This window comes from Parus major, chromosome 2 (genome assembly GCF_001522545.3).
Source record: "Parus major isolate Abel chromosome 2, Parus_major1.1, whole genome shotgun sequence".
In the NCBI taxonomy this organism is placed as follows: Eukaryota; Metazoa; Chordata; class Aves; order Passeriformes; family Paridae; genus Parus; species Parus major.
In genome coordinates this window covers 30,045,315-30,069,688 of record NC_031769.1, presented here as the reverse complement: position 1 = coordinate 30,069,688, position 24,374 = coordinate 30,045,315, and the positions used below count along the sequence as shown (strand labels likewise).

Genomic DNA, 24,374 nt, shown 5'->3' with positions numbered 1-24,374 from the left:
GTACATGTTCCTCCTTGTCTTCTTCTCACATTCTCACACAAGACCAGCAAAGGTTTCTTACAAAATACTTAGCTATAACAAATTTCCACAGATATCAAAAAAGGGAATATAATTAAGCTTTATTGGTCACACACAGCAATGCCTTTTAGAATTTTGCACTGAAATATCTTAAAGGTAAAATCTTGGTAAAAGTCAAGTATTTCTTCCTGTTTATAGAATATTTTTTTTGCCTGAAGTTTTATCTCAAATAATAATTAAGCTTTCAAGGTCTGATGTGAGTGTTCTACATGTCATCTTATTATCTTCCCATCACAGAAAGTAAGAATGTAAATATGAATGATATTTTGGGCTTTTACTTAGACACCATGCATTTTTTAGCTTGAGTTCCTGAATTGCCTTGAACATAACCCAGCTTGTTATGAGCATTAGAATAGAAATCCAGCTGGGCAAAACCTTGTTGTACAGTAATATGAGGTCATATTCCCAGAAACTCAGTTCATCAAGTCAGTAGTCTGCTTTTGAAAAGCTGGTGGCATGCCTTTCAAGGATAAGCATTTGGAAGTTTAATTATTCACTCTATAGCAACAGCACAGTTTGTACTTCATGTAGCTGTTTCCTCTGGTATTTGGTAAACCAGGCACACATTTAGATCTACCTTGCTTACTTGAAGGCAACAGATAACATCCTGTCACTCTTAGGGGGATAATGAATGTGACTATATATGTTTATACTCCTGGATGTGCACAATAAAAACTTTCATGTGTTCCTAATGATTGATCTCGACTAGATGAATTTACAGTGTTGTGCTTTCCAAATTCTCTGGCCAGAACTTACATCTATGCCAGTCACCTGCCATGCCTGGTATCCATATGACCAACTTCTCAGTGTCACCCTGTTGTAAATTGTGGAAATAATGGAAATCATTTCAAATTACTTCCTTAGCCAGTTCTAAAAACTTGGCCTACTGTTTTCAATAGCTATAGCAACTGATATTATTCCTCCTGTAAAGAAGTCATTTTATTCCTGTTTTGTCTTACCTTTCCCCAGAACATTCTTATTAAATTCATATAAGCATCCCTCTGTAACAAGCTGATTAAAGAGAACTGCATTTCATCCTGAGCTCATGTGCAAATATTTCCTCAGTTAACACATCTCTCCATTCCCAGTAGGATTAGATCATTGTACGTGTAATATTTCATAGGAATTTGCTGCTGGTTTGATAAATTGAAAAGATGGCATCTTCTTTACTACAGAGTCCTTTGCCCCACCAAAAAAAAAAAAAGGCCATACTGTAATAAATAATAAATATTCAGTACAGCTTCCTAAGACAGATTCCAAGAATTTTATGTGCTGTAATTTAATCCTTAGAAAACCAGAGGATATTAAATGAACTAAACTGTCTTAGCCAGAAATCTCTGATTTGGGCTTCTCTTTGATGTTTATATCTGAAAGTCTTTGATGTCTTAAAATTGTTTCAGAAATTAGAAAAAAATCTTGACTTTGTAAATCATTTTGTGATTACATAAATGACAATATGATGATGAATGGCACAGAATTTACAAAAATGAATCATTTTTCTGAATATTAAGTTAATCAAAAAGCCAAGACTGTCTACTATGAGCTCCTAGTGCTTTCAAGATCCTTTGGCATTCCAGATGCACAATGAAACAAAAATAGTGTAGCCTTATTATGAGCACCTTTCCACATCTGCAATCCTGTTATACAATAAACTCTTGTTCTTTTTGTAGCAAGATTGCACTGGTTCTTTTTTTCTTTCTTTTTTATTATTAATTTGAACCATGTGGGGAGAGGGTAATCCAGTAAGCCATAGGCATTTCATATCAGGGCTTTCATGCAATCACATGTAACGTCAACCATCTGGGTGGAAGGACAGATAGAACTTGCTTTATATCGATAGACTGTGAATGATAGCAAGGAGCAGAAAGAGTAGAGCTCTAATGATTATTATATATTTACTTCTATGAGCATAGGCTCACAGATGGAATAAACTGGTTTTGCTTTTAAATAAAATAGCAAGCGCTAGGCAATGTTTGTTGCATTTGCAGCATTTTGAATGTATAGCTTTGTAAGTGGATGCAAATGGGTACATATGAAAAATAAAAGAGAACAAGTTTCATGCATATGCAAGAATAAAAAGATAGTTTTCTGCCAGCAATGTATTTTTCTGATGGGTAAATAAATGCAGTTTTGAAATTCACCAAATCTAGTAATTAGGTAGACAATTAAAAGATAATAATTTAGAAACCAGACGTCTGCTTTCATTTTGAGCAAAGAGAAAGCATTTTCTCTGAAAACACGTTCATTTATTGTTTATTTTCAAAGTGAACTTTAAAATTAAATTACAGTGTTTGGAAGGAAAAAAAAAAATTAAATAGACATCTGAAAGAAATAGAATCTATTTCTAATTTCACCTTTTTGATGTCAGAAGATATCCTAGAGGAAAGCCTTAGGGATATAAATTCTTCTCAGACTTACAGTAAAGGCATGCAATTTTTTAAGATGCATTATCCTGTATCAAAGTTTTTTGAAAACCTGATAAAAATTTAAGAGTTCGTGCATCTAAAAGATTAAAACCAACAACCAATGCAAACAGTTAAAATTATTTACAGTCCTGTGAAATCCAAACTGCACACATGTGGAGTACTCTGTATGTTGTAAAAACTGCAGTTGAGTCTGGAATTCCGTACAATGGAAGTTGAGAGAAAAATATATGACACACAATATCTCTGCCTGTACAGTACAAATTAGTGAGTTTCTGCTCTATGTTTCAGTAACATATTGTCTAATCATTAAGACAATTCTTTGCTGTTTTCTTTTAATGTAGCATTGCAGGTGTTTTTTCTCTGTTCTCTACAAATGACAGAATAGGAACAAATTCCAGGGTAAGAAACTGAACATTGAACTTACACTCAGTTTGCATGAATACTTTTGTAAATAAGATATTAAAAGACTAACCTTCCACATTAGTTTTTTAGATAATTAATAGTTTAATTGATTTTGTTGTTGCTGCTTGCATGTGTGTAGTGAGCATTCAACACAGCCCCCAGGAATTCAATACTTCATTACAAAGAGGAACCAAAGCCATAAAACAGCAAATCATTTTATGACTTAATAAGTTCTCATCACATTTGAAGTGAATGGTGCTGCTTCTGCATGGATATCTATGAACACAAATAAGTGGTTTGCCTTTTTTGCACCAAAAAGCTCAGACCTATAGTATCCAAATATACTGCTATATTTCATGTATATTTCCTCAGATGCCATGAACATAAATAAATTCAAGAGATTTTATTTTAACCTAAATAAAATCTTCTGTGAAAACTTTTTTCAGAAACCGAGGACGAGAGGACATGCCTTACACTGCTGTGCAGAAGAAGTGTGCTCTTTCAAAGGAACAAAGACAATGGGGTTCAGAACTCCAGATTCCAAGGATTAGAATCAAAGAAATGCTGTTTGCAGGGGATATTTGGAGGTCTCTTCCACAAAAAGTTTACTTTTGCTAGCTAGCAGTAGTTCAGATAAGATATATCTTAGTGCTACCCTGCCTTAATTAATTAACAATCTCACAACTGAAGATTCCCCATCATCTTTGGGCAGTCTGTTTCAATGTTGTACAGCCTGTCTGCCAAAACGAGGATGTTTTTGTCATCTTTGTACCTCCCCTTCTAGTAGCTGCAGGTTACTACATTGCTCCCATGCCCCACCTAATATAGTCCAACACATGGTCTACCTTCTTTGTAGCTCGCAGTACAGTACTGCTTTACATTCCATCACATCCTTGTTATTTATCAACCTGCATGGATACAACATGTTGTTCTGACCCAGATTCAGGATCCTCATGTTGTTAATGTTGGTCCAGTTCTCAATAATTCTTTGAATGAAAGTTTTCCACTCTTCATGTCAATCACTCTTCTGTATTAGTAACATCTGCAGGTTTATCTGAGGACATATTCTGTGTCACCATCTAAGCCATTGATGGAAATGTTAAACAATATGAATCCCAGTGCCAAACCATAGGGTTTTACTTTGCTTATTACCAGCTGGAACTCAAAAAGTGATTCCACTACACTTTCACAGTGGTGGAAGAACCAATTTGCTATGCATTTAACAAACTCTTCTTTCAGTTCATAATTCCTCAGATTCAGAGAGAATCCTTTTGGGGACAGTGACGAAAGCCATCCTGATTACTGGGTATCCATTGCTTTCCCCCTCTCTGCTCCACATGCCATCTCATGAATCAGGCAATCAAGGTGGTCAAGTCTGAACTAGTTATTCCTGATTGCTTTCCAGTGTTTGAAGATGGATTCCAAAGGGCCATGCTTCACAGTGTTTACAGGGATTGATAGGCCCTAAAACTCCCCAAGTCCTCCTTTCATTTTTCCTAAAGATAGATGTAGTGTTAGACATTTTTAGTTGCAAGGGATTTCCCTGATAACCACAGACTTTTTTCAGAGACTGTAAGATTGCAATCTCTGAAACAAGCTCTTCCAGTGGCCTTGGATGAATGCCATGCATCTCCACTATCTTTAAATTTCTGCCAGTAATAGTTACTTGTTTCTACTGCACTATTTGGTTTCCACCTCTTCCCCAAATTACATTGATCAATGCAGAGGTGTAAGATCAGACAATGATTGTGAAAACCAAGACAAAACCCACAAATTCAATTTCTACTTCAATTTCTTCTGTATTATTTCTGAGTAACTTTTCTACCTCAAAAAACTCACATCTTTCCTCAACTTTACTTTGCAACTAACTTCAGAGTCTAATTCCGTCACCTTTTATTTCCCTGCCTACTTTAGCTCAGACTAGATATTGGTCTGCACATCATCTCTAAATACCAAAGAAATTAATTATTAAAAATTTGCTTTTTCATTTGTTTTCTTTCCACTTCTTGTATGATGTCGTTGCATTTCAATTAATCAGAAAGATTCCTATTTAGCCAAAAGAAAAACTAATAAGAGGTCTTAGACCATACAAGTGGCTGCATTAGGCTGCATTGGTTCTTGATGTTCCAGTCATCACTTTCTGAGTTGTGAAGCTGAAATCAGAAAGGATAAGCTGATGGACAAAATTGGCTTCTATGTCTTCTTGGTGGTTTCCTGTAAACAGTCAGCTCAGGAAACTTGAAAAGTAAAATGGGAAACGGTGGCAGATAAAATATGAAAAGTTCAGGTTCCAGAAGAGACTCACTCAGTTATTTAGTCTTGTTTTCTCAGTCAGTGTCTGAGAGTTTTTCTCAGCTGGAGAAAAAAAAAAAAAAAAAAGTTTATTTTTAAACCTTTGACTTTTTGCCCCTTTTAAACTCTAATTTTTCCAATGGTTTTATGTCATCATCAAGACCAGCTGCATAGCAGTAAGTTCTATCATTGACTGAAAACAACACCTGTGACTGTAGCTGCAGAATGGTATTGCAAATTTCTTCTTTTTCACCCCTCTGAGAATCAGTTTGTGAAAATTCTAACATGCATACATATGGACAGTGGGAATTTTTGCTGAATCGATTCTCACTAAATAAACCAGCAGGTTAAGTGTGTATAGGTCTGCCATTGATTCAATCCAATGATTAATTTTAATTTTTTGTAAGATAATGATTTTGAATATTGAAAAGCTATTAGCTAGAAATCCTGCTCTCCCAACTTTTTTAAATCATTGTTTTTATGTTTGTCTTTGAATAATAAAACTAATAGTATTAACGCTTTCAAAAATACAGAATGGAGTTAAAACACGTGGTTTAAAATATTCTGAAGAAATTAACTGTATTACTAAACAGCAAATAAAAAAAGAAAAAAATTATGTGATTGCTTCAGAATGCATTAAGAAACTCCCTTTCAACATAGGCTTAGAGGAATGAGTCAAGAAATCCTGGAAAAAAACTCTCATAGCAATAAAGACTTAACCAAAACCACCATGGCTAATCTTCAACATCCTAGGACACTCCTTCTGACTGACTACTGTGTATAATCTAAGGTATATCACGTTTTTAATTCACAATGCTGATTTTATACCTGATCTAAATTAAATGAGATTATATGTCCTTTTTTACTTCTAAAAATAGGAAAGAAAATAGATTTGCTCAATTATTCCATCTTTCTGGAGCTAAAGATAAAATGGATTGTTCCATTCCTAATTTATTTTTTCTGGATCTGGTCTCACAAATGAGATAATCCCAAAGAGATTTAGCTTTGAAAGCAAAAGCGAATGATTTGATTTTCCCTGACTTTGTGAGCCAGGATTACCTACCAATTAAAGAATTAAGCTAGTAGACCAGAGTCAGTGGGTTTGCTCTTGGCTATGCAACTGATGTGTTTTGGTAACCCAATGCAAATAACCAACCCTGCTTCTCTTCAGCTTAGCCTATCACAAGCATAGGATATACTTACACATTTTGCTGGTGTGGTATTCACATGCCTATACTTGCAATTTAGACCCTTTCTACCAATGTTTGAATAGAAGCAGATATGGAAAGACAGAATAGCAGAATAATATTACTTTCTACAACTGACTTACTCTAGTGTTAGCAAAGCATGCCATAGCTAGGACCCTGTATTTATGTGGGTAGCAGAAAATATCTGCAGGTCCTTCTGTATGTTTTTACATATTTGCACTTGTGGTCTAGGGATGTTTTAATTGCAAGGATGGAGTTGTCCATGACTCACAATGTCCTTTGTGCAGATGAATTGATGCTGTTGTTCCCCGTTGTTAGCCTGGGGGAAATCCCTAACGGGGAGTGAGATTTCTTATTCAGTAATTCTCTGAAGTTGGGCAAATCTGAGACAAAGATGACCTGGGACAGGACATGAAGAAACTGCTTTTTATCAGTCAGTTTATAAAATAGCTGGATTATGAGTTCTCATTCCTTACTCTCTAGCTTTTAACATATATTTGGACACATTTTTTATTTACTATTTGCTTTCAAAATGTACTACTTATATATAGTTTTATTTGCTATTGTGCGCTCAGATCATGGTGTCCATGAGTAGTGCCACAGTAGTTGCTTTGGCTTCTAGGTTCAGCCTTCCTATATTGTATTTTCCCTTCACTGGACAGAATTTGGAACTGAAATATCAAAAATATTTTCAATGACAAGACCTCTGTGCTTCATCTCTGTGTGGTAGCCTTTCCAGAACTTGCTCTGTCCTCCTACTAAATCTCCAGCCTACTGGTGCAGTAGGAAAGGGTCCCCCTTCCCTCCTCAGCACTGCCAACAAGGTATTTTAGACTCACAACTCCTCCTTCCCCTTCTCCAGCTAGGCTATGACTCTGTTTAGCTCATTCTCCTTTTAAACTACACTTATTTTTTGTCACGAAATGCATGAAATGCATCTTTGTCTCATCTTCTGTGTCCAGTTATGTCTGAGCTTTCCCTCTTACTAGTCATGGAAGAAATATGAAGATTCAGTCCTTGCCTGAGAGATCTTCTAATCTAAAATGTGATGTCAAGCAATGTGATTGCCATAAATCAAAAGGCATAACAGAGGAAAGTCTCCCCTTCCTCTTCATGTTGGGAAGTGAATGGGAGAATTCACCTCCACAAAATTCATGTCTGGGCCTCCTTGATCCTCAGGGCCAGGGTAGCACTTTCCCAGGTATTAACATCCTCAACTGTTCCTTATTTAATTCTTTTAAAAAGGTCATTAAAACCTTTTACTCATTCATGGTTATCATTGCTTTATAACTAGTGATAAGCACCAACCTCTGTACTATACCAATATTTCACTTTTGTCAGAACTTAAAATAGAAAATAGGAGGAAGGGTAAAAAGTAATGCAATGACCCACATATAGGAGGAGGAGAGATAGCTTTAATGTAGCTGTTCAAAAAAATCCAGTACCTTGACTCATTTTATGTTTCTAATAGCTTCAAAAGATAATGTGCTATTTTACTTTTATCCAAAACAAATAAAATTGCATTGTAGATATAAGCATCTATGTGTCAATGTGTTTATGTCACAACCTCATGCAATTTTTTTTTTTCAATGAATAGTCTGACCAGGTTCCTGAAAATGAGATATTATTTTTGTTCTAATGAGAATAAACAAAGGCAGCTCAAATAATATTTAAAAATCTACATGCAAATTCTCTAGAATGTAGTGAATCATATAACTGGAAAAGACAATCTTACACCACAAGACAATCTACAATATTTTGAAGCAGTCAAATGCTTACCTTGTCCAAGATTTTTCTATCAAAATGGTAGATTCTCTCATCTCAGTTGGCAGTAAGCAACACCTTTCACCTAGTTTGAAACCTTTTCTAAAGAAAATGCAGCTTCATGAACATTCAAAACATTTAATCTCATACTTATGAAAAACATTAGAAGGAAAAAATAGACAACTTAGTGTTTTAAAGACATTAAAGATATAGTGGACTGGCAATTTTTTTACTGTGAGTTGAGCATGAAAGGTATTACAGAAACATTTCAGTTAGTTTCTTTCCCTACACACATACACATTAATCAAAGAAATGGGTTAAAAAAACATATGATTTAAGAAAATGGCTTCTAATGTTAAGCCTATAAAAAGAATCTATATAATTAAAGCCCATTTAAGTAACTTTAAGATTGCTGTTAATATTTTTATTACTAAAAACAACGTGAATTGTACAACTCAATTACACTGACATTGATGATCCCTTTTATTTTGTAATCCAGTCAAAATTATTGAGTGTAAACAAAGCAACTGGGAAATGAACTGATTTCCTCATCCTTCGAAATACTGAAAATTGCATATTTTTCATAGGAGTACACTTTCAAATACCTCATTTAAGACCTACCCTACTAGAGCAGACTACAAGTTATATGGCTTCGAATATTCCAGATTGCTTATACCATTCTGTTAATGTTGCCAAATTTCTTAATGCTCATGCTTGAGAATGGTAAATTATTGCAGCTCTGTTGTGCCAGACCAAGGCCTGGGGTTGGATAGCCCAAACAAGTGAAAATGGGCTCTATGATTAGACAGAGAGACAAAGAGGGCAAATAGAGCAGTGAGAAGGGGGAGTTTGGGGAAATGACCAATGAACCTCAAGAGGTGAGAAGGCTGAGGCACTGGAAGGTAAGATCCATGTTCCACATGGAAAGTAAGTTAACCAGCCTCTTTTTTTCAGTCTTCAGTAGTAAGGCCAGTTGTTCCCCAGGTAGCCAGGCCTCAGCAGGAGGAAAGGGATAGGGAGCAGAATGCAGACCACATAATCCAAGGGGAAATAGTCAGCAACCTGCTACATCACTTAGACCCACACAGGTCTGTGGGGCTGGCTGAGATCCACCCAGAGGTACCAAGAGAGAGGGCAGAAGAGCTCACTGTGCCACTTTCCATCATTCACCAGCAGCCCTGGCTAACCAGGGTGGTCCCAGGTGACTGGAGGTCATCAAAGGTGAGGAACATGGACAAGAAGGGTCGGGAGGAGGATATAGGGAAGTACAGGCCTGTCAGCCTGACCTTATCCTGGGAAAGGCCATAGAGCAGATCATCTTGAGTGTCATCAAATGGCATGTACAGGACAACAAGAGGGATCAGGCCCATCCAGCAGGAGTTATGAATGATGCTGCCAGCAAGTATCTGTGAAATCTTATGGAAAAATGTGTTACCATCCCCCAGATCCTGATGGCAGAGGGAGAAGATTTGGCTGTGTTGTTTCAAAGGCAGTAAGTAGCACAATGGAACTAAAGATTTTAACCCTGCCACTGACACACATGGGAATAATACGATGGAACATAAGATGGACATTTTCATTTTACAGTTCACTTTAAAAAAATCTGGCAAATAGCAGTAACATTGGCATGTATTTTTAAAATTACATTTGCAGAATCAAACCTTTCAGGTTAGTAAGTAATCAAAGCTTACTCCATGTTGGTAATAAAATCATGTTCCAGATATATATTAATAAATGGATATATATTATATATAATTAATGGATATATATTATATATAATTAATATAAAAATCATATACCAACCTTGGAGGGACAAAGTGCTCACAGCTGAATACTTTAATGAGATCTTCCTAAGGTTAAAAGTCTCTATAGCACAACAGGTCACAGAAGTTAAATTCTAGATAAATCAAATTGGAGCTCTCAATTCCAATTTACCTTATTTTTCTATTTGCCATAATTCTCTTATATCTGTTTAAGGTTTGTTCTGTTCCTACTTTCCATTTGCAAAGAGAAACAATACATCCACATCTACCAAGCATACTGATATGGCAGCTGCTAAAGCCTGAGAAATGTTTTTACAAGGGAGATTTTAAATCTTATATTTAATCATGACTTGTTTACCACAGAAAAAAGAAAGAGGGTGAATGACTAAGCAAAAATAAGCAAACACTCTTCATAATATTAGCTGCTTCCAGTGTGTTGAATGGGAATGAAATGGAATCAGTTGGAAAGATACTATGTGATTCTGTAATTATAGACATTGTCATGAATACGCACAAAGACACAATTGTTAAAAGCTGTTAAGAGGGACTATGAAGAAAATAAATTACACATCCTTAGGAGAATACCATAGCCAGAAGCTAGCAAGGCAATGGATGGTTGAGAAGCTTGGCCAAGGACACCTGTTTTTTGGAGATGACTTTCAGTTCAGTCCCCTTGCTAGTTGCAGGAGATACACCTGTGAACTATAAAAGAATCTGTAAATTCCAGAAAAAATAGAAAAAAAGGGAAAAGGGTGAATCTTGGTCCTACATCAAACATACATTTATTCTGTTGGTATATAAGCAAAATCTTCACTTAAAAATAGCTTTCAGACTGACATTTTCCCTGCATTTTACAAATTGTGAGAAGTGGAAGAGAAAAAAAACATTAATTAATGCAACTAGTACATAATAATCAAACAGTAAAATTAAATAATTGTAATAAAGATTTTTAATAAATCTAGACTTCTATGTAAAGAATACATATTTTATTGCATTCCATTTCAACAATAAAATATTTTTATACCAAAATCAAGATTAAAGAAGCTATGTTTGAATAACATTACACTTTTTCATGCATGATGATAAAAATCCAGGAAATTCAAAGTTAAATTTGACATTCCAACCCTAAGGCATGTCCTGTTCTCAATCCCTCCCACCCCTAAGGTTATGATTAAGGAAAAAAGTATCATTCATAAAACTTTGCAAGCATGATCAATCCCATCCCACCCTAACCACAGCTGTTCATTTCATTTGTCTATGATTTACCCAAGATTACAGTTTCAAACTTTTTCTTCATTATTTGCTCCTGTATGGGGAAATATCAACAGTTGCTTTTTAAACTCTTCAAATGGTGTCTAATACCACTGTAAATAAAAATGAACTGCACTTTACTGGCAGAAATACCTAGTTTTATTAGGTTTTGCCCAAAATACTGATTTTTCCTAATGATTTCCTGTGTCAGGGAATAATGATGTTACTGAATGTCACATTTTTGTCTGTGAGAGCCAAGTTGTGAAACCTGATCTTTGTAAGTAGGTGCTTGTATTCAAATTGGAGTCCTGTTAATGGCAGGCTGTGACACAGGAATGCATTAATACAGGCAGATGCAAGTAGGATCAGTGCCTGGAGTTACTGATAGGATCAGACTGTAAAGCTTTGGCTCATTGGATATATTCTGCTTTTCAGAACTGAACTAGTCCCTCTGTTGAACTAGTAAGCTGGATTTCACCTGCTTTGTGAGCAGAGATTTCGCACATATATCAGCCTAAGGAATAAAGTTAATTCTTAAACTGTCTATACAGGTAAACTATTCAGAAAAAAAAATTGCAGAGAATTCTTACAGACTTAAACTCTAGTCACTGCACCAAATACACCCAGTTGTGTTTGCCTACATACTCTGGATATACATCTTATTGGACTTTTTTTAGTCTTTATTCATACATTGCTAATTATAGAGTTAAGGCTCATCCTACAGAAGTGAAGCTGGTATCTCCAAGCTTCTCACAGTCCACCAGGGAAGACAGACTTGAAGTGGATCACGATGTTCACTACAGGTGCTCTTATCTCTGTGGGAATCAGAATGTCACCATGATTACTTGCTGCTTGGATAAGATCCAGCAGTTAGAAAACATGAGCCCATTTCTAGTATCCATATTATTTTCCTCAACTGATGGACTCAAAAAATTCTTTCCACAAATGAGATATGTGGAAGTCAGGCTGAGGTAACTTTGTCCTCACCTCCTATTTCACCTGTCTCTAGTGCCCCAAAGGCTTCTCCAACAGTTTCAGTCAGAAAAGCACTAGTTCCTCTGGTCTGTATTAGCTTTGACCTTGACTTCTGACTTCATCAGCCTCCTCCTTTCTGCTTTTGTTGCAAGACACTCAAAAAAGTACTGACCATTTACACAAATTGTTTGACCTCCCTCAGCTTCACTCAGACATAAAATCTTTGAACATAAATTCTATCACAGTCCAGTGTTCACTGCCTGTTTAACCTCATAATGCATTGAGACATTTGAGGACTCCTTGACTCTTCCAGTGATATCACAATCACATTTTCTGTGCTTTCATTTGAATACTGTGGCATTCTTCTAGCATCAAAATAACCCATATTCAACTAGCTTTGCTTAAATATTTCATTTTTGTATTAATTCATCAGTGGTGTCCATAGTGTCTTCCTCTTCACTACTGATTGAGCAAGGGTCAAGATGAGATCTTATCCAAACTCTATTCTATGAGAGCTGGCCCCATCTCCACACATATCTTCTGATATGTGTCTGGCCTGTCAGGAATACGAGCTGTGAGTCCAACAGGACAGGAACTGCCCTGTGTTTTGAGGTAGTAAGGTCCTGATCCATGGGCATTACTGTAATTTTAAGATTAACAAGAAGATCAGACAGCCACAATGCCAATAATTCGAAAGAGATTGCATTAGTGGCCCACAGACTCCATCTGTTTTTGTTACTCAGGCCAGAGTCTGAAAAGTATGGCAACTATCAAACTATTAATGGATCAGTTAAAGGAGAGAAGATTCTTTTTCCATTTTACAAGTGTAGACATTTTTTTCAGTTGCTTATTTAACTTTTTTGTGGTTTCCAAAGCAGACAATACCTTTCAGGTCCTTGTTTAATGAGTCATATCTGATGGATCTGCATCTCAGGGTCACCACTGGCTTCCAGCGAATTTTCAAGTACTGTTGCAGGACAGGTCACTGTTAAAATCTATAGCATCTCAATTAATAATTCCAAGTTATCGGAATGGCTGTATTTTCCTGTGTGATACTGTGGATAATTATGAGCACAGGCACACAGCACACAAAGTGATAAAAGGGATGGGCAGAAAAGGATATATACACATTTTTTCATAGGGCTAATAGATCAGAAAAGTTGTTGTGGTTTGAGTTTTAAACACAAATCCTACATGTGTAGAGAGTACCAAGAATAATTTTATAAATATTTCTGAAGAATAATTTTGGAAATAGCTGCACAGTTTGAAATTGTAGCCATAAGTTCTTAGCAGCTCTAAGCACCTTGTAAACAAATTTTCAATTGATAAATAAGGGAAATAAAAAGATAGGATAAGAGAGGGATGAAAGAAGGTAGGATTCATAAAGCAAATTACATTCATATTTAAAACAAATCTAGAATATGCTTTGGATCACCTAATCTGGTCTGAGACAATTTTGGAGTAACAAAGCAGCCTCTTATGAGAGTTCATTCTGCTTCTCTGACATTCTTGCTTTGTCTAGGCACTGAAAATCTGTGTCTTGAAGCATTGGATATTCATTGTATGTTGCCTTAGCTCCATACTTTCCCCAAACTGACAAAAATCACCAGATTTAAAAAGTGCCACATATTAGTGGTGCCACAGCTCATTAAGTTTGTTCTGTATAATAATAAAATATTTAAATTAAATTAATATTCAAGTAATTTTAGAAATATTTAAATTCAAATATTTAATATCAGAGAAAATTGAATATTTTAGCAAAAAATAAGGAGGACTAGAAAAGAATACAAAGCAGAAAAAAACCCCAGCTTTACAAGAGGACTCCCCTTGGTAACAAGTCTTCATTTTCTGCAAGGACCTCCCAGTTCTGTCGTAGTTCTGTCTTTATTGCTTCCTTTAAGAAACGTTAATATTTTTATGGCTTATGTTATATTATTTTGTGATACATTATTAGCTAGAAAAGGTCTTCTTCCCTTTGTGTTCTTTCAATATAAACCTCTTCCATCTCTGCTTGTCTTTGTGTCTTGTGTCCTGCAAAAATCTGCAACTAGAGAAGTAAGAGCTTCTTTATGAAGATACCTTGGTGAAGGGCAGGTCTGTCCTCTACTGAATTCCAGTTTCCTACAGGACAATAAATTCATGTGAAGTTTGACATAGAGGTGATGAGTTAATATTTTTCCATTATTTTACTTCACTACCTGAAGTAGTTGTATATCCACGATAATTTTGAATTCTGTAGTGACATATCTTTCCTGGCATTTGGCTTTAATTTAATTTAATAACCTCCATGTCTTAAAATGAAATACTTGTCATCTCAACTAAAAGGAACCCAAATAACTCGTGGTCCTTTGTGGGTCAGTCATAAATATATATCTGATCTTTCTTCCACCGAATGTCTTTATATAACACTTAACACTTACAGTTTTTCAACTTACTTTTGGATGCTCTCTAGGCAGCACCTCTCTCAACAGATGTTTTACAGTTCCTCCTTGCCTCGTTGCTTCATTCACCAGGTGTTTTATTGAACCATATTAGTTACAAATAAGCAAATTCTTGCTCGCTAAGAGCCCTCTTAGCCCTGCTAGGACTAAAGGCGGTAGTTCTCTATGTACGCTGCCTCAGGCGGGCTGCCGGAGCAGCCGCGGTGCCGCCCATCGCTCGCCGCGGCGGTGGTGGCGGCGCCGCAGGACGGGGACAGCTTGCTTGTGGCCCCGGAGCAGGGGGTGCTGGCCATGTCCCCCTGCGCTACCTGCAGCGCTGCGGGCTCCGGCCGCCCCTCTCCGGAGCTGTCCAGCGTAGCTGAGCTGCCGCGCACCTTGCGCAGCCCCGCCCGGCCGCGCCGCCCGGACAGACGGACGGGAAGCGACTCCCGCTGCATCTTTCCCACCAAAGGGGATGCGGAGTTCGCTCGCTGAGTTGTCAATGATGGCAAATCCCGGTACTCGGCGGGATATGTTTGCGGTCCTGTTGGCAAACAGGAAGTGTTTTCGAGGAGAGGGATCCTTCGGCCGCCCCCATCCACCTCCTTTGATGTCATGGGTTTTGAAATCCCCTCAGAAATTAGACACTAATTAGCTCCAAAGAGAGAGTGGCAACAATGCATGACAAAGGAGAAGATTAGGTTTTAAGAAGGCAGCTCAGGAGTGATGGGCAGTCGCTCCTGAGAGAGCTGTGTATACAAATCGTGTGCCAAAGAAAACCGATCGGATTCGAGCTCGGTGTAGCTGACACTGCCAGGGATTGCCAGGGCCGGGCTGTTTATTTATCTATGGCGCGGGAGGGTTAAGGCACAGCTCCTCTTCCAGTCTCCCAAGACAATAGCAAAACAATCCGCAGCGTCTGTCCTCAAGGAAACCGTGATCAAAAAAAGGTATTCAGCGGTGTCGGGTGTGTGGGTGGGTGTGTTTATGTGCATCTCACGGTATTTTGGGGCATGTATCCAGCGCTATCAGTGCGTGCGCTCAAGTTGATTCCTCTGTGCTCTGCCGGTGACTGGGATGGCTCTACCAAAGGTGTGACAGCTTCCCTGAGTAGGACCTGCTTATCCTCCTCCCACGGGCAGGAGGAAGGAGTTTCGAAAGAAGTGCTACGAGATTGCCTGAACCGAAAAGAGCTTTACGAAGCAGCCTTTTACTGGAAAGACATTTGACCCTGATTGAAGGGGATTTAGGGGGAATGGAGAGACGATTCCAACAGTTACTACTGGGAATGCAATATCGGGTCCCCTACAATGCTTACTTAGGCTAATGGAGGTCCTGTCATTCAGTTCCCATTGCGCTGGGATACAGGGTAAACATTCCCCGGTGACCCTCTGCATGCAGGTCCCCTCTTCAGGACATCATTAAAAGCATACATGCAGTTGCCTGACATCAATTGTCAGGCTGGCTCCCAGGGTTCAGAAATCCCGACAGAAAGCAGGAAAACAAGCCCAGTGGAGACCCGGCTCTGCTGCTGGGGGCTTTAAGGAGGCTGAAAATCGTTTGGTTGCGGGTGTGTAAGAAGAGACAAAAGTGCTCAGCAGGTAAGAGCGGAGGGTTTTGCCAAGAAGGAACTGTCCTTGATCGCTGTGACAGGATTGACTCGCTGGGGACTCCTCTCTCGGGAGCGTCCACGCGTCCCCGAGGGGATTGCCTGTCTCCTCTCATCAGCATCACGGCGAGAAATTTTACAGCCGCTCTTTCTAGTCCTGCTAATCCTGTTACCCAGGGGGTTATAAATATTAACGTCGCTGGGGCTGGGGATGGGGCACCAAAATAAGCCCTCTCTGAAGTAAGATGTCAGCCAGCCTTTTCCCAGCCCACCAGAGCCCGGGGCTACTGGATGAGCTGCACGGCAGAGTCCGGCAAGTGTCCTGCCCGGAGGGGCTGCTGGGGACCTCGGTGCTGGATTTCGTGGCCGATCTTTCCCTGGGACACCCCCAGGGAGCCCCTGGGGCCAGGGAGGGTCTGGGGCTCTGCGAGGTCACCGCCGGGCCTCCCTTCGGGGGCAGAGTCCTATCGCTTCGGGAAGGGATGGCCCGGGGTTTGCCCCTGGCTGCTTTCGGAAATGGAGATCCCGAAGACGAAGAAGAGGAGGAAGAGGAAAGGATGCGCAGCGCTTCCCTCCTGGACAGACCTAGGAGAAAACGGGTCATCACCTACGCCCAGCGCCAGGCTGCCAACATACGGGAGAGGAAAAGGATGTTCAACCTCAACGAGGCATTTGATCAGCTCAGGAAGAAGGTGCCCACCTTCGCCTACGAGAAGAGGCTTTCTCGTATAGAGACCTTGCGTCTGGCCATAGTGTACATCTCCTTCATGACTGAGCTCCTGGACGGATGCAGCAGACAGGAGGCGAGCTAGGAAGCACCCGGGCCCGGCGGGATGCGGCTGGGGCAGGGCATCACCCGCGGCAGCGAGCAGGTGGCCTCGGCGCCTCCCTCCTGGGGCAGCGGAGCCGCGGCTCCTGCCTCGGCTTCTCACACCGCAGCCAGGACCGTGGAGGTGTGGGATGCAAAACCAGGAGTGTTCGGAGAAGCGTGTGCTCAGATCGAGAGGAGTTGGGGACAAGATGGATGGAGAGGCTCAGTGTGTTGCAGATTTGTTAATATTTATAATTTTTGTAAACAGAAAGGTGGCGGGGGGGATGAAGGTTGGAGGCCCTTTGGTTTGTTATATTGCCTGCTTGCTTTAATATCTTTCTAATTTGTTTCTTTGGAGAATGATTGGGCCGGGCCAGTGGAGCCCTTCCAACGTACGGAACGGGTTTCCAGCGGGTTCCGTTCCTGCCCAGCTGCCTACCAGGGAAATCTCGGCCCGAGCATTTTAACCCAGTGCTTTCTGCCTTTTAAAAAATAAACAACAACTCCCTTTCCTTTGAAATCCAGTCTGCCAAGTCCACGCCGTGTGTCACTGGGCCAGGGAAGCCGAACATCTGGACAAAACTGTTTGTTGTCACGGGTTTTTTTTTCCCGGGAACGGCTCTGTCCTTGCGTGTGGGCGGCCAGCGCCGTCGCTCGCCCCGGGCGGGAGCGGGAGCGCCCGGCCCGGTCCTGCCCGGCCCGGCGGGGCGAGGTGCGGCTGGCAGGGATGCCCCGCAGCCTTCCCGGCACCGGCGGGGCCCGCCTGGGAAGCCGTCTGCGCCCTCCTGAGAGACAAAACTTGTGAGTTTGTGGGTTTTGGTTTTGGGGACGTCCAGCGGAGATGTTTTCTCTCTCCCGGCACACACACATACGCACACGGACCACATTTCATCTCCGCAAAGAATAAAAATGATGCAATACGTTCTGAAAAGCCGGAGCGGGAGGAAAGGGGAAATCCCGAGGCGGGCATACCTCGGGGGAGAGTATAGAGTCCACCCCGGGGATGTCTATGTAGCGTTACCTACTGCTGCCTTGGCAGGCACCTCCGAACAGGGGCGATGTGCCGGGAGAGCGGCAGCGGCGGGAGGGGGCCCAGGGGCTCCTCTGAAGCCTCTCCGACCCATCTTGATGTGCCTCTGCCCTCCCTTCCTGCTCCCCTCCCCACTTTTCTCTGCTGCTGGCACCTTCCTTTGCTGCTGCTGGGAAAGACCTGGATTTCTCCCCCCGCTCACAGCGGACGGGCAGCAGCCAGCCTGCTCAGAGCCCGGTCCACTCGCACTGAACTGCCCATTCAGGACAGCTTTTATCTCCATTACAGAAAATTAGCGTGATATTAGTAAAATCAAGATTTACCCTGGATTCGCGCTAGTATAGCTAGGATCCTCTGTCTTATTTCTTCCGTTATGTTTTGTCAGCTCTGTGATGATTCTTCTTCTTTTTCTCATTCTATTCACTTTATTATCGTGAGAGATATAATATCCTGTATTAATACTCTAATATTCTTTCTCTTTTCACTTGTTTCCTCGGTTTCCTTTTCTACTTGTTTTTGTTGACCTCCCTGACTCCACACATTGCATCTGCTCTCCATTTGTCAAAATGCTTTTTTTTCCAAGAGGCAGTTGGATAGTTAGTGCAGCTGGATCCTTTCTAGGAATTGGGGGGTTTCATCTCCTCAGATTGTTTTGTGTTGTTTTGGGGTTTGTTTTTTTTTTTCTTTTTTATTTTTTTTCTTTTTTTGTCCTAAAAATAAAACAAGGAAAGGAACTGCGAATGAAAAATGTTCCAAAAGCAACAATTGTTCACATAACCCAATCTTATTTTAGTTACCATCAACTCAGGCAAAATGATGAAGACAAATTCTTTAAGGACAATGACATATGCAATTTAATATTCACTTCTTACCGCTAGTTCTCCATGGTCTCTCACAGTATGGTTATATAACTTTTCATAATTTTTCTTGCTCATGTCATCGGATAAAATTAGAACTCTATAGCACATAGAGTCTTAAGTTAGTAGATTCATAATGTAAATACGTCTGTAACAGATAATTCAAAAATTATTGGTTTTTGCTTCTTGGTTTAATAACAAAACACTGGAATTTGTTCAAGATCGAATTTTTTTTCATATTTGTGTTAGAGACTAGAAAAAAGCAGAAAGAACATGTTACATTTTATTTTTAAACACAAATGGACCTTGCATTATGAATTCTGATTTCAAATGGATCACTGGAAATTTTGCAGCAATATAAACAGTAGTAACATATGAGCCACTGATACCAAAAACATTAGAAATTAAAAATGCAGTTGTGGTATAAGCCAATAAACAGCACAGAAAAAATACCAAGACATATTTTGAGCTGCCCCTGTGCCACCCATTGATTTATACAACCTGAGAACCTGATGAAATATGCTTTTTTGTTTGTTTGTTTCATGCTTTTCCAAAACTCTTGAAGATTTACCAAAAAAAGCAGTCTAAATGCAATTTTTTCCAAGGAACTAGTGTTGAACCTGAAGCATGTCCTTACACCTGTGAGGAGCTCAGTGAAACAGCAAGATGCTATACTGACCTATCCTCGGCTCCTGTGGACATGTCAAAATCCTGGAAGTTTAGTCTGGTGAGAATATAAACCAATTATGAACATTGCAGGCAAGCTTCTTGCTGGAGTGCAATCCCATCTCACTGAGATAACCAAACTGTGGGGTCCTTTCCTCTAATCCTTGTCTCAGTCCAAGGTAGGTGCATTCTAATCTGTGGAGTCAGTACAGCCCAGCAGCCTGTCAGGCTTGGGAAGACAGTGAAAGCCCAAGCCTAAGAGAGTGCAGAAGGGCTGCTGACTTCAGCAAGGCTTGGATTTCACCCACTGGAGTGAGCAGCCTTCCCTTTGCTCAGAATCCCTGCTGTCACCGAGGCTGAGTCCAGGTCCTCCCCAAATCACAATGCCATTATCACTGCATTAGGAACAAAAACTGACAGTGTCAATTACTTCTGGGAAAAGATAATAAGGGGCTTTTTAAAGCCTTGGAGCCCATTTTTAGACCCTGGTCTGAGGCTGGTATGTTTATGTTCTCTTTGGCCACTGAAGACTGGCTTTTGGTAGAAATTTGAGTTCCCTTGAAGCTATCATGTTACAATTAGTATTCAGATATGTAAACCAAAAAAATAAGACTAAATGAAATCATATTTGAGATATATTTTGTAGCTTTCGAGGAGAAGTATAAATAATCAAATGATTTTGCAATCTCTAGTTAGACTGATCTTGTTTTACAGCTGCTGAACCTGAAAGGAGGTTTAAGCAAACTAGTGCTGGAAACAGAACAAAATATTATGATAGCACTGCAAACTTCTGCATCCACTCTCTGATCAGCTACTCTGGCCCCATGATTGGTGTTTATTATCGCATTTGTCAGCGTTTCCATTATAAACACTCAAGTGTGGAGGGTTTATAACTCAGCTATAAAAATTCCCTCTAGGATGAAACTTGATAAGTAAAGTCTTAGTCCAACAATACTTTTTTTTTTATTTTATTTTACAAACTTTAAATTAGTTTTTGAAGTCATGGAGGTACTAAGTAAAAGTAATGGAAAAGTGGCTTTGATTTCTTTTTCAGATCGGTGGTTCTTCTCAAAGAGAATTTCTATATGACCCTATTAGTCCTTTAAATTAACTTGGACTTTTAGTTTTTGGGGGACTTTTTTTTTATTAAAAATAGTTGAAACTTAAAATGTGGTTGCTGTGCATGCAGAGTCCCTGTTTTCACAGGAATTTGTTGTTTTACTGGGCTTGAATGCTACTAATTTGAAACAATGACAGCCAAGCTTTTCGTAGCAATACAAGAGAATAGTTACAGGGATGGATAGGTGTGCTGGTTATGCTCTTTTTGTAGCACAGTAAATTGGTGCTTTTTCTAAAAACTTGCTAAATATAATCAGTTCAGCTTATTAGCTCTTCAACTCTGCTCAAAAAAAATGCTTATTTCAGATAGTGAGATGAACATTTGTCACAGCAATATATTCAGAATAAAAGAATTTACAGAATAAAAATATTCAATTGAAATTGCCTAGAATTTTAGCTTTCTAAGAAGTGCAGCTCAGATATTATTTTTTAAATTGTGTTTCATCCAAATTTTGCTTTTCCTCTTCTCTATCCTAGTTTCAGTGATTACCATTTTTCTGGCTGGCACTGAAGTTTAAGCCTTTGAATTTTTTCAAGGCTACTACTCACTCTGCTGACCACCAGCTACACTCCAGCTCAGTGGTCCTTACATACCTGAAATTCCTATTTCTTCGAAGAAGTCACAACAGGGGACTGATTCTGTTATCTTAACTTTTCTACCATAGTTTTACACATTAATATAAACTTATAAAGACTGCAACATATTCAAATTGCTGTGTGAATTATATTATCTTAGTGTGGCTTTTGCTGCTCTCAAAGGCTTGAGTGCCACAACAGTGGCACACACCATGTCCTTCCATGCTGAGGCATTTTAAATGGTTCCCACACAGAGTTGTTGCACTGCAGAAGGACAGGCTTCACTACTGTCATCCATGACTTTATTTCACACAAATAATTGAGCATACTGAGATTCTAGGGCTGTTTATGGTTTTTTGTCATGCCTCTGCCATAACTTCAAAAAGAGAGATAAAGAGTATCCTGTTGGTTTAACTGTCTCTCCTTAGGTCTGAAAGCAGGAGAAAGATAAGAATTTCCCTATGAGCTCCAGTCCCATCTTCTCTTGCTCCAAGCCTTACAGGGGATCAAGGACAAGTATTTTATGATTCTCGACACAGCAAAGGGGAAATCTGTGAGCAGAGTCTTCAGCATAAACACATGCACTGAGAGAAGAAGTTAATTCAGAAGTTGCTATTTATTTTTATTTCTAGCATTGTTTAATTACTGTGCAGTCTTTAACCTTGTTGATGATTCCAGCTTTTGAAACCTACAGTTATCAGAGGGAAGAGTGGTAGCTACAGAACAAAGGATACAGGAATAAACATACCACAGCAACCACCATTACTGCTTGAACTTTTCAGGTTCATGTGGGATACATGTTGGCTCTGATCTTGCTAAAAGATAGTTTAACAAAGAGTTTCAAAGCAAGCAATGATTTATGATTGTTCATTATTTTGTGTGGCCAAGATGAGATATCATATAATGATCCTGATGTTACTGCAGAAACAAAAGTTGTGACCTGAAGCCATAGCCATTATTTTGGTGTTTGATGGTGAAATGGAGGTGTGCAGCTCCACCAGTCCTTTTCTCTTCAGCTGTGAGTAGCGATTACAGTGAAATTGTTGCTCATAACCAGTGTTTCTGGGAAATTATTTTACACTTTATAGTGCCCTGGGTTTCCTACTCATGCTCTTAGGGGCTTGGCAGGGCTGCTTGCATATGGAAATGTGTGTAAAGAAGGCACTGTGCCTTGCTCCCGGAGCCCTGCAGTGGGAAGGGACCATGCCCTCTCCAAGGGGTGTTTCCAAGGGGTAACATCTGCACCCTAAAAAATATATCAAGAGACTAGAAATAGAAAGAAAAGTTTCATTAAACAGAAACTTTTGCAAGTGTAAGGGAAGTCTCAACAAAGCCTTGGCACCCTGCTCCAACCCTAGACCTGGTGGCCCTTCGAATTTGCCTTTTAACCCTCCACTGCTCTGCTCCCCTCCCTCCTGGCAAACAGAAGGCCCTTATACTACAAAGAATGTCTCCTTTAGAAGGCATTTATTTGGGAAAAGAATGTAAAACCTGATAGAGCTAGATCCAGCCACAGCTCAGCAGATTGCATGTTGCAAGTGTGCTATATTTTCTATTAAAGCTGGCGCCAGCGATCACTTTCTGCCATTCAGTCCACTTCGTGTGGTTGTATATTTTCCTAATGAGGATCTGAAATCAGCCTCTTTCACTTAGCTGACAGTCTGCCAGAATTATGCCATCTTTCCAAATGTAGAGATCATACGATCCATCTGTTGTCTGCAGCCATGCAGGGGAAACATTTTCCAAAGAGAAATGTGGGTTGGTCCCAAAAGTATGTAATTATCCAGATGCTGAAGTGTTTCAGATGTTTCAAGGTGCTCTTGGGCCTGGTCTTGGGCATTGAAGCTCCTATGAAGTCTTTTAGGATAATGTACATAACTAAGTCATTTAGCTGCCAGGAAATTTTCAGAGTACAGGCGTAATTTTTAAATTATTTTTAAATAACTTTGAGCTGAATCAGATATTTAGGCCTCAGCAACATCATCTGGGGACATTTGTGAGTACTTACAATCTTAAGTAGTTCACGTTTTTGTTGTTAATATTAGCATATATGATATAAAATATAAAGAGCATTAAGTAAATATGCAGAAAGATGTTTTAATCTATTTTTATAATTATTTAATTATATGCTAGAATACTGCAGTAACTCTGCAACATCATTGACTCTCATAACTCTGCAAACTACCAGATGCAAAAGAAGTTGTAGGATGATGAATAATAGTAATGGAGGGGAAAAAAAGGGAAAAGATGATTGAGAGACTGTAAAACGAAGGGCTATCTCAGATCTTTCTCTGCCTTACTTGAAGGCGTGTGGAATTCATTTCATATTACATCTGACTCTGTTTAAATTTTCTTTGCAGATATCTTGAATGTTGCCAAATATGATTAAACTGACAGTTTAGACCCTCATCAGGTGCCGCCTCCTTGATGTACAGAACCCAAATTTTAATCATGAGCAAATGGAACTTTCTCTGAAGTACTGATAAAACTGTGCTTGAACTACTAAACCAGTCCTTGGTAAGATGGACTTTAAGTCCTATAGCTGAAAACACCTTTACCAGCCCCAAGGTATTAAGTTTGGAAACATCCACCCATTCATTGCTTTTTTCTGTCAGCTGTACTTGGGCTGACAACAGCATGAGTCAGTTCTCACCATGTTTCAGACTCCAGGAAGAGAAAGACTCCAGCATCCCCTCTCAGATCACAACTGCCATACCTATGGACTGAACCTCATTATGTTGAGGAACTTCTGTGATGTTAAGAGCATGGGGTTTGCCCTTGGAGAGAAATAAGTTCTACCAAAGCTATAATGAGAACACACAGCATTCATCATATTTTAAAAATTTAAAATGTGCAGGCATATCTTCTGAAATATGTAAACTGAACCAAACCCAAAAAAACCCCAAACAAACAAACCAAAACAAAACCAGGTAAATTTCTCATCTTGTTTTTGAGAGTAGTAGAAACATGAATCTTCAGTGTACCATTGGCCAAATTATTTGAAGGATCCATTGACTGGAGAGCATTTTGGTGTATAAGACCAGTGGTTTTTGCCTTCAAACTGGAAAGACATGCTAGATACCTGAGAAGAGCACCACAAAGGTAAAGTTCTAATGACATTCACTTC

General features: G+C 39.5%; 1 protein-coding gene and 1 long non-coding RNA gene across 2 annotated transcripts; one reads left to right on the top strand and one right to left on the bottom strand.

Moving 5' to 3' along the window:
* Positions 1-2,277: 2,277 nt before the first annotated feature.
* On the bottom strand, positions 2,278-13,889 carry LOC109022487. Its single transcript, XR_002001398.2, has 3 exons — positions 10,519-13,889; positions 8,186-8,272; positions 2,278-5,261 (listed from the first exon to the last, which is right to left on the bottom strand). It is a non-coding gene; the product is annotated as an uncharacterized LOC109022487 (long non-coding RNA).
* Positions 13,890-15,727: 1,838 nt separating this feature from the next.
* On the top strand, positions 15,728-17,598 carry FERD3L (Fer3 like bHLH transcription factor). Its single transcript, XM_015620063.3, has one exon. It carries the CDS (start codon positions 16,434-16,436, stop codon positions 16,998-17,000), a length of 567 nt encoding a protein of 188 aa, XP_015475549.1. The 5' UTR covers positions 15,728-16,433; the 3' UTR covers positions 17,001-17,598.
* The last annotated feature ends 6,776 nt before the right edge of the window (positions 17,599-24,374 follow it).